Genomic DNA, 10,460 nt, shown 5'->3' with positions numbered 1-10,460 from the left:
CCCCCCCCCCGAACATACCTGAGTTGGAAATGAGAGGACCTGGAGGAAATGCCCTCTGGAGAGGACTTGGGGGGCAGAGGAAAGGAAGGCCCCCCACCCCACAAATACAGACTTTGGAGTAGGAAAAGGGGTACAGCGTTCATCTTCCCAAGGCATATTTGCCCACCTGGAGCCTTGCATTTTGCCCAGTGGCACCCGCAGGACCCTTCTGCAGAAGAACCACCTTTTAAACAGCCTTTTAGACATTTTCTGGGCTGGTCTTTGGGTCACTTTCAGCCCCAGATGCTGAAAAGAAATGGCAGTTTTGGCTACCCTCAAAAGGACATTTTTCTGGCCAGAGCCACCCAAGGATGGCAATCCATTGGTGGCATGCCATTGCTTGCAGCGGGGCACATTGTACTGCCATGGGGTAGAAAACTGTCCCCCTCCCATTCCTCTGAATGAGAGGTTCTCTGTGGAGTGGGTTGAAAGGAGTGCAGTTGGGCATTCAGACAGTGGGGCTGGACTGGATTGCCCTTAGGGTCCCCACCAGCTCTCAGATTCTTAATTCTGTGAATATACTCTCTGCGGTGGCATTTTGTCTCTGGTTCTGAAAAGCTATGGAGCTTAATCCTTTGGGGGAACTGAATGGAAAGGGGAGGCCGCTGGACCTGGGTGCGAATTTTCCCAGCATCTCCCTGGCCATGGCACAGAGGGCAAGGAAGGGTGTCTCCGGTCAGCATGAGCTAGACAGAGGGTCACAGGACGAGGGAGGAGGGTTGTTTCCAAAAGAGATTGAGATAAAGTTCTTGGGAAGAATCTTTGGGAAGAACTGCCCTGATAGAAAGCTGTGGGCTCTTCTTCACTGGAACTCTTTCAGCGGAGGTCATCTGCCGGGCATTGCTTCGGCTGCTGGGCATTCGTTGGCCCTGGGTCCTTCCCTGCCCGGTCAAACCAACAGCACCTCCTTCCCTGACCGCCTCCAACCCCATTTGGCCATTCTCCAAAACGTTCTGCTGCCAACAACAGAACTTGACAGAAGGGATAAAATGGTCACCAGCATCTCCACAGGTTTTAATACATATTCCAGCATTCAGCAAAGAGCAAAGTCTAGAGAGACTCTTTCAGCTTCCTTAGGCAGAGACTTCTATGCTCCCAGAGGCATCCGAAAGCATTTGGCCTGAAAGGGTGAGAAAAGTGTCAAGCGAAGAGCTAATTTGGAGAGGAGAAGTTGGCTGGGAAGAGAGGCGATTCCAGGCCAAGATGGAGGGCAGAGAGGGAAAGTCTGAGCGAGAGCCAACATGGATGCCTGGCCAGACTTTGTGCTTCTGTTGTGGCAAATGGGTTGTGAAGGAAGAGCTGGTGGGGCAGAGGCATGACTGAAAACAAAATGCCAACTTTTGCTAAGGGGAAGAAAGAAATTCAGGTTTGCACTGCTGGAAAGTCTTCTGTTGGGTGATCCTACTCACAATGGCCTTAATGCTGGGGCTGGGACTGCTTACACACTGGCTAGACACAGAGGACCTCTTATTCCTACATAACACACACTCCTCCTGCAGTGGATCAGGCCCGGGTGCTGCTGTGTGTGTGGCAGGGGTGGTCCTACTCTCCGTCAGACCCAGACGTTCCCATGCCCTCCATCTCAGGGGTGGCAGTGGGTGGGATGCATGGGATCCCTGAGATCTGACAAGAGGTAAAGCGTGGAGAGCCATGTGGATGCAGTTGTGCCTACCTCTGCTAGCCAAGCCCCTCTCCTACAAGCCCCAATGGCTTCCACAATGGCCTGCTTTGAGCCCATCTGTGCAAATCTCCAAAACTGTGGCAGGGGACATATTCTGCCTCCTCAGAGGGCACTTTTTTAGAGGTCTCTTTAGAGAGAGGTTAGGTGGCCACCTATCAGGAGTACTGTGGCTATGGGTTGCCAGCCACTGGCAGGACGTTTATCTAGATGACCCCAAGGGTCTAGATGATCCCTCCATGATTCCTGCTTGTTCCTATGTGCATGCCAGCCTAATGCACATGCCAGCCCTACCCTCCCTTCCCACCACTGAACCTTCTGGAAAGAGGACTTCTTTCCCTCCTAAAAGCTGAGCAGAAGGGCATTCAAGGCTGCTGCCCACTGCCTTTGCTGGGCTTTCCCCTAAAGAGTTTCTGAAGAGGACAGAAAAGGGAAGCCTCGGTCCTTCAGAAACCCTCATGCACTGACTGGTTGGCGCCTGAGAACTGTTGGCGTGTCTCTGTGGGGCAACCTTCCTTCCTCCATTTTGCTGGCCTGTAAGGAAGGGCCCTGGGGGCCTGAGAGGATGGGGCTACAGTCCGAGCCACCTGTGCCACTCCAGCACGCATCCCCACTACAAGCACCGTTGGAAGGGGCAGTCTATCAATGGAGGGGCTGTATGATGGGTGCAGGGGTGCAGCCTATGGAACCTCCCTCCCCCCCCATGGTATGGAAATAAAGAAGGGGCCAGGAGCCTCTCCACCTAGATGAGGCTGGCAGATGTGCATAGGGAGGCAAAGGAGACCAGCACACAGTGAGAGAATCCAGGTGTATCCCTTCCCAGGAGCAGAGGCACCAAGGTGGGTTCCTACTAAGTCCTGGTGGGAGAGGGTACAGCTGCTGGAGGAAGGAATGCAAAACAGATATGGAACTCCCTGTATCAATGTCAAACTAGTGTTCCTGTGAGCTTCTGAGCATCATTTACGCTTTGGCATCCTTCCTTCGGTAGCCATAGAAGATCATGGCCACCAGTGAACCGAGCAGCAAGGCACAGCCCACCACGATGCAGGTGACCACCACCCCTGTCTGGGTGCGCGTCAGGCCCCAAATGCCCCCCCTCGGCCTGGGAAACCCCAGGGTTGGGGAGGTCGGTGGCCAATCCCAAGGGGCCTTGCTCAATGTCCGCACTGCCAGCCTCATTGTCCAAGAGGAACTGGGTGTGCATGGGTGCAAAAGTGGTCTCTGGCTGGGGGTCCCAGGAGAGGCTCACTGTCTGTCCAGAGGTGGGCATCCCCCACTCAGTGACCTCAGGTGTCTCAGAGCCAAAGAAGCCCTCCTCCACCTCCCAAATGGGCTGCCCTTCCACCTGGGGAGGGGAGGCACAGCGTGGTTGGCTGCTTCCAAGGACAGGCCGGTTCCCCTGCAGCCAGATCCTCAGGGCCTGGAGCATGGCGTCACAGCGCCAGGGATTGTCGTGTAGTCGGACGTCGCGCAGGTGGTGTAGCCGATTGAAGAGGCCACCGGGGAGGGTCTCCAGGGAGTTGTTCTGCAGCTGGAGGGTCTTCAGGCCAGGTGTGTGTTGGAAGAGGCCTCTTGGCAGGGACTGGAGCCGGTTGTTCTGCAGGGAGACGTTCTGGAGCTTGGCCAGGCCTCGGAAGGCCTCCCCATCCAAGGTGGGCAGCTGGTTGGTGTGCAGGGAAACCTCCAGGAGCTCGCCCAGGCCAGCCAAGGTGGAAGGGGAGATGGAGTGCAGTTGGTTCCGGCTCAAGACCAGCAGCCGCAGCTGGGTCAGGTTGGCAAAGAGGTGGCCAGGCAGAGTGGACAGCTGGTTGTCGTAGAGCCAGAGCTCCCTCAGGCCAGGCATCGGCCCAAAGGTCCCCGGGCGCAGCTCTTGGAGGACGTTCCCAAAGAGGGAGAGCCGGGAGAGCTCTGGCAGGTCCAGGAGGAGACCTTCTGGGAGGACCTCGATCCGGTTGTGGGAGAGGAAGAGCTTCTGGAGTTTCTGGTTGGCAGAGAAGAGCCTGGCAGGTAGCCATCGGATCTGGTTTTGGTGCAGGCCCAGCTCCTGGAGCTCTGTAAGGGACTCAAAGGCCCCCAGCGGCACCTCGGACAGCTGGTTCTCATAGAGGCGCAGCACCTGGAGGCGGCGAAGCTGGGCGAAGGCCTTGGGCGGGAGGCGTGCCAAGCGGTTCTTGCCCAGGTTGAGCCTGGTGAGGGAGGTCAGCTGGCCGAAGGCCCCCGGGTGGACAGCCTGCAGCTCATTCCCCTGCAGCTGCAGCTCCTTGAGGCTGCCCAGCTGGGTGAAGTGGGCTGGGTGGAGGCGCTGGAGCTGGTTGCCCGAGAGCAGGAGGGACTCCAGCCGGCCCAGGCTCTGGAAGACTTCCAAGGGCAGCTCCCGGATCCGGTTGCTGGCCAGGCTGAGGTAGCGCAGGGATCCCAGGTGGAGGAAGGCACCGGGGCTGAGCCTGGAGAGGCTGTTCTTCTCTATCCGCACCGCAATGAGCGCCGAAGCGTTCCCAAAGGCTGCTTCGCCCAGCTCCTCAATCTGGGTGTTGACCACTTGCAGGCTCATGGCATTGCTGGGCAGCGGGCCGGGCATCTCCAAGATGAGAGAGCCGGAGCACTCCACCTGGGCGGTCCTGGAGCAGGAGCATCCCTCTGGGCACTGGGCTCCCGCCAGGCCAAGGGTCAAGGACCCCACCAGGAGGAGCAAGGCAGCCAGGCAGCAATGCTGTCCAGTTAGATCCATGGGGCCTGCAAATAGAGCACAGACTGGAGGTGAAACTCTTGGCAGTGGAAGCGGAAGGCCCCTGGTCTTCCCACACTGCTTCCAGACGCACAGCTGGTGGACACTCCCTCTTCCCACCCACACTCCTTCCCTCCATCAGCCACAGTGGAGGCAGGAGGGTGGACCCCCAGGGGAACATGGACCCTCAGGTCCTCTTTGCAGAGGGATAAAGCTCAGCAGAGCAGGGCCGGCTGGACTTTATGGAGGCTCTCAAGACGCGGAGGAGGCATGCAATGGTTTCATGCAAGCAAGGAGAGCTGCCAACAGAGATCCTGCTCCAGGCCTAATACCATGAACAGCCTGAGCGTTCAGAAACAGCACTGGACAGCATGGAAGGAAGTGGCAAAGCAGGACCTGGCCACCATCCATGGCTTTGATGGGGGACCTCGGCCCTTCTCCTCTCTGCCTGGTTCCAGCCACTGTCTCTTGTATCCTGACACCCTTCTTGCCAGCTGGGCCTCTCTTGCACTCGCACACACACGCACACATGACCTGGAGTGTTGCTCAACCAGCAGAGAATTTTGCAGAACCACATCAGGCCAGTTGTCAAGAGGGTGCATTTGAACTGGGGCTGGAAGAACCCCAACATCCTCAGATTTCATTGGCATTAAAAGCTGCATCTGTTTAGTTTGCGCCCGCCACAATCCTTTTAAAAGCACAGTACCCACCTCAGCCTGGACCATTGGGGGCCATTCCCCAATTAAAAAGCAACGTTTCATAGAGCTATAGAGGGAGATGGTATGCTAAGGGGTCATCTAACCCAACCCCCTGACAATGCAGGAAATCCTTTGCTAAAGTGCACCTCAGAGGCATGTAAAATGGGCATGTGAATTGCCCAAGGTCCCCAAGGTTTTCCATGGCCGAGCAAGGATTTGAACCCTGGCTTCCAGAACTGTAGTCCAACACTGGAAAGGCTGCCGGGCACTGGCTCTCTAACTTCTTTTATTTAAAAAAATCCCCAATGAAACAGCTGCTCTTGGCAAGAAGAAGTGGAGGAGTCTCCTTGCTTGGAAGTCTTTAAACAGAGGCTGGACGGCCATCTGTCAAAGGGGATGCTTTGATTGAGAGTTCCTGCATGGCAGAAGAATGGGGTTGGACTGGATCAGGGCTCTTGGGGTCTCTTTCAACTCTATGATTCTATGATAAGTCCTTCCTCATATTTAGGTGGAATCTCTTTCCTTGTTGTTTGGACCCACAGTGGTTCAGGTCACACCCTTCGGAGGGTCAGAGGAAACCCACGCTTCATCTTCCACCTTCCAGGCCTTTGTGGAGGCCCTTGAGATGTTGGAGGGTGGCTCTGCCATACTTCAGAGAGACTGGGATCTCCTCCTCTGAGTTGCCCACTGGCAGAGTTTGGGAGATGGAGGAAGGGGGTCCGCCTGCTCTGCGCCTTCCCTGATCCTGGGCTTTGACCACCCTGACTCCAGGGCCCCTTCTCACTCCCCTCCCTCAGGGCCATAAACAGCCAAGACCAGGGGCTTCAGGAAAAACAAGCACCTTGAATGTTAGGCTATGACTCTAGAGACCAGGGTTCGAATCCTGGCTTGGCCATGAAAGCCCACTGGGCGACAATGGGAAAGTCACATTCTCTCAGTCTCAGAGGATGGCAATGGCAAACTCCCTCTGAAGAAACCTGCCAAGGAAACTCCATTATCGGTTTGCCTCCTTAGGGTCACCATAATTTGGAAATGACTTGCAGGCAAGCAACAACAGCTGCCTCTGGCTTTTGCCCATCTCCACACATTGCTGCCAATGATCCCAAATGGCCCCAGGAATCATTGCACCTAGCTGTGCCATCACAAATGCGCCTGCGCTTCCTCCTTCGCAGATGCGTTTCCTCCCCAGGGACTCCAATGTTTCACGGAGGAAAAGCAGGACTCCTGTGGCCGAAGGACATCAGGCTGTGGTCAAGATGGCAAGTGTTATTCTTAATTTAGAAGAAGGCACAAGCCAGGAGAGGCTGGAGCAGTTTGCTTTTGCCAGAGCTGACAGGGAAGGGCAAGGCTCTGTCCTGCGTCTCTCCTACTCTCCTCCTGCAAACTTCTTTTGCACTTTGGACTCAGTTTGCAGCAACTGGAGGAAGCTAAAGGGGAAAATAGGCGAGAGGGACGGCTGTAAACGTGGGAGGACAGAGGATTAGGCTGGACAGTTGGAGGGCATGCCTCTGCTTTGAATGACCACTTTGCCGGTCAGTGTCCTCCCACACACACACACACACACACCCCTCGGGAGATGGGTGGGGGTCCACCTCTGCACAGGCCTCCTGGGAAGGGGAAGACCCAGATATCTGTGGATGAAGTGGGAGACCGTAAATGCCGGTGGGGAGGCTAGATGAGGGGGACCCTCTGGGGCCTTTGAGGGCTTATCAGTCCTGAAGAGCTTCTCAGCTGGGCGCAACAAGATTATGTGTCTGTTGTGTGCTCTTGTGTCCTGCTTGGGCCGCCTGATAAACCTACTCCAGGCTGAAACAAGAATCAGAGTTAGCCTCAAAGGTTCTTCTTTTTTTAAGCATTATTATTCTCTTAACACTCCCTTCCTCCCTTTTAGGCTGCAAGAAACTAAGAGCGCCACTTCTTTGGTGGTAGAATTCAGAGGCACAGCTGTGCCATTACCTCTAGGAAGTCAGCCTGCTGCAAAGGGATCTGGCAGCACCGAAATGAAAGAGAGAAGTTGGCGGCATGAGCTTTGCTAAACTGGAGTCTACTTCCTCAGATGCATGGGACGAAGCTAGTCCCTTGGGCTTTTCTGTACTTGAGTCTGCCTCCTCAGATGCATGGAGTGGAGGTCCCTGAAGGTCTGTCCCTGGACCCTCCACCAAATGCATCCAAGGAAGTGGACTCCAGTCTACGAAAGCTCATGCTACCAGCTTCTCAATGGTATTGCAAGGGCTCCTTCTTTGAGAGCTACCAGAGAGATGGCTCTGCCTCACTATCCAGTCCCTGCTTTTGGTTGTGAGGGTCCAGAGCCCTCCATCTCAAAGCCCCCCCCCAAAAAAAATTAAGCCATGGAAATGCTGCTGGGAGCATTTCTGGATCCCTCCTTTGCAAACCCATCTTTTTTGCTGCTGCTCTGAATTATTTGGCTGCCTTGACTGGCGGAGGGGGGGATCCACAGTGGGCAGCCGAAATGTGCTCCTTATTACCTCCTGAGGCCCTCCTTGGCGCCCGGCTGGCTGAGGATCTGGCATACTTGAGGGCAAAGAGTGGAAACAGAAGGAGGAGGAAGAGGTCATGGTTTCCCATCCCGACTGGAAACTCTGAGGGAAGCTGGTGGTCAGAGGGAAGCGGCCCGTGCTGCCAAGCCATGCTCTGGAGCTGGGCCTGGGGCCTGGGGCCTGGCAGGGATAAGCCCCTTTTGCTCCTCCTGGGCCAGTGGTGCTGTCCGCAGCACATTCGCAGGCTGTGAGCTCATCCTTGTCGGTCAGCAGGGACACATGGGTCCAGGCCCTGGAGCAGCAGAGGCTCAGTAGACATCACCCCCCCCCCGCCAATGCCCCCCATTGCCAGACCCCAAGGCATGTGATAGGAGGGGGATTATACAAAGGAGGGGATTCTGGCCCACAAAGGCTGGTGCCAGATGCAGAATTGTCACTGTCAGGGGGAGCACCCATCTGCACAGAGCTCACCAGTATTTCCTCCCCCCCCCCCCATTAAAACCCAAACTGACGTCAATAAGATTGAAGCCCAAAACCAGCCCATTAACTGCATTATTAGAGGCTGGATCAGCCACTCCCATCCCAAAAAGTGGCCCCCGTTGGCATATGCCCACGCGTGTGCCAGGGCTTCGTGTGCCACAAGGCTTTCTATGGCTTTGCTGCCCCCTTGCAAACCCATTACTCACACAAAGCCAGGATCTTCTGCATGTCAGACCCAAATAGAAGTTCCCTGTGGAAGTGGTGGGACGCCCCCCGCGTGGGGTTCAAGGGGTTGGGGTGAGGCTGCGTATGTGGAGATGCCCTTTTGGTTGTGCGTTTGATGGTGCATCGTTCAGTTTTGCATTTCATGGTGGGTGCCGTCACGCATCCAATGGTGGCGATCACAATCTGCCCTTTGACCCAAGGGCTGCATCACACAATCCGTGTGTCAAAGTATCCCAAAGGGCCAGGGCCCACTTTGGGCTCTTCCAGAATAAACACCCAAAGAGAGGGCTGAGCCAGAAGGGCCTCCCTCTGTCCGTCTGTGGCCCCATCCTCAGGCAGAGGCAACAGGAGGCTTTCCACACAGCGGGGGACACACAAACCGGGCGGGTGGGCATCTTCTCCTCTTGGAGTGCTGCTTCCCTCCCCCTTCCTACTCCGAAGGACTGAAGAAGGGCCCTGGAAGTGGGCCAGACCCCCGTGAGGACCCCCCCCAAAGGACAGGAGGGCAAGGCCCCCTCTTCTCTGGCCCCTGGCCCACAAAGGCCATTTCGTGTTGCTCAGACTGGGCCATTCATTCATGACTCCTGCAAAAGCCTAGACTCCCCCTTTCATGGAGCTGGAAGAGCCCCCAGCCCCAGCCCCTTCTTCTCCTGCCATGCAGGAACCCTCCATCCAGGCAAAGCTTGGGACAGATGGCCACCCAGATGGGGACACCTCTGCATAAAGACTCCCCCACCATCTCCATGGACTGAAGAAGCCGCCCTTCCTCTCGGAGCTTCTTCCTGGAGCTTGCCTCCGTTGCTCCATTGGGTCCCCTTCTCTGGAGCAGCAGGAAACAAGCTTTCTCCCTTCCGATCCTTACACAGGGCTCTCCTCATATCCCCCCAGAACCTGCTGAACATCCCCAGCCCTTCCCCAAACCTCTCCTGGCAGGGCTTCCTGCTTCACCACTTGGGGACTTCGGGAGGATTCCAGATGGAGAAGGACTCCTTGTCCCGGCTGGCTCCGGGCGAGGAGGAGGAGGAGAAGGGGCTCCCTCTTGGCCTCTGGCTCCCAGGGCTGCCCCCTCGAAGAAGACTTGGCTGTCCGGTGGCAAGCGTGCCTCTGGGCATGTGCAGAGGGGGTCCCCAGGGGGCCTAGGCAGAGGGGGACCCCGGGGGACCCACACCCGCCGGGCCCCTGCCCTCCTCCCAGGAGAGAGCCCCCCCCAAACCCCGGGCCAGGGAAAGGGGAGGGGAGGGCGCAAGGGGCTCCTCCGGAGGAGACAGGCGACCCTCGCGAAAGGGGAGAGCTCTCACCCGGGGCTCCTGCCGGGAGAAGTCCCTCTGCTCCGCCGGCTGCTCCGTCTGCTGCCTCCTCCTCCTCCTCCTCCTCCTCCTCCCTCCGGCCTTTAAAGGAAGGAGGCCCAGGAGCAGCCCTGAGTCAGCGAAAGGGCAGCCCAGGGAGGGAGGGAGGGAGGGAGCCCCCGGAAAGGGAGAGAGAGAGAGAGAGAGAGAGAGAGGGGGGGGGGGGGGGGGGACCCCCGATCAAGGAAACCTTGAGGGTTAGGGTGAGTGCTTCCAGGGCTGGACTGGGACTCTGGGGACCAGGGTTCGAATCCTGTCTGGGCCACGAAACCCACCGAGAAGTGACCTTGGGCAACGAGTCACACTCTCTCAGCCTCCCGAGAGGAAGAGGTCCCTCCCACTGGCTGCCTATCAGCTTCCCGGCCCGTACAAGGTGTTGGTTATCACCTTTAAAGCCTAAATGTTGGGTCCAAGCTATCTCAGGGACCGCCTCCTCCCCGCGCTCTCGCTCCTTGGGAGGAAACTTACTACAGCCTCTAAAATCTAGGCTTGCGGGCAACCTCCCGGGGGACGTTCTCTGCTGTCGCCCCCAAACTCTGGAACGACCTGCCGGATGAGATCCGTCAATTGATATCATTAGACAGCTTTAAAAAAGTGGTCAAGACGGACCTCTTCCGGCAGGCCTTTCCAGATTAACCATCCCGGCCCAGGTTCCCTGAGCCCCTCTTTCCTCCCGTGGCCCCATCTTAGAGATGGTCGAGGATCAACAGAGGGATATCAGGGGTTTTAGTTGTTAATTGTTGTTTTTATGCATTGACATTGTGTTTTAAT

At 56.8% G+C, this 10,460-nt stretch overlaps 1 protein-coding gene across 2 annotated transcripts; it reads right to left on the bottom strand.

Annotated features, from left to right (window-relative positions):
• Nucleotides 1-1,032: 1,032 nt before the first annotated feature.
• Nucleotides 1,033-9,706, bottom strand: LRRC15 (leucine rich repeat containing 15). Of its 2 annotated transcripts, none has more exons than XM_042460292.1 (2): nucleotides 9,642-9,706; nucleotides 1,033-4,450 (listed from the first exon to the last, which is right to left on the bottom strand). In XM_042460292.1, the coding sequence occupies exon 2, from the start codon at nucleotides 4,443-4,445 to the stop codon at nucleotides 2,643-2,645; it is 1,803 nt and encodes a 600-aa protein (XP_042316226.1). In that variant the 5' UTR covers nucleotides 4,446-4,450; nucleotides 9,642-9,706; the 3' UTR covers nucleotides 1,033-2,642. The 2 variants fall into 2 exon arrangements, with proteins under 2 accessions (XP_042316226.1, XP_042316225.1); XM_042460291.1 differs by lacking the exon at nucleotides 9,642-9,706 and adding an exon at nucleotides 8,325-9,620.
• Between the last annotated feature and the right edge of the window lie 754 nt (nucleotides 9,707-10,460).

The sequence above is a fragment of the Sceloporus undulatus genome, chromosome 3 (genome assembly GCF_019175285.1).
Source record: "Sceloporus undulatus isolate JIND9_A2432 ecotype Alabama chromosome 3, SceUnd_v1.1, whole genome shotgun sequence".
Lineage (NCBI taxonomy): Eukaryota > Metazoa > Chordata > Lepidosauria > Squamata > Phrynosomatidae > Sceloporus > Sceloporus undulatus.
This window is presented reverse-complemented; position numbering and strand designations above follow the sequence as displayed.

What these genes read in the sequence shown, in the direction of transcription:
- LRRC15 (XM_042460291.1), bottom strand. Translation starts at nt 8,487, where the DNA reads ATGAAATGCAAAACTGAACGATGCACCATCAAACGCACAACCAAAAGG. An exon ending in GCAGAAGATCCTGGCTTTGT is followed by an intron (nt 4,451 to 8,324) that starts GTGAGTAATGGG and finishes CTCTATTTGCAG; the next exon opens with GCCCCATGGATCTAACTGGA.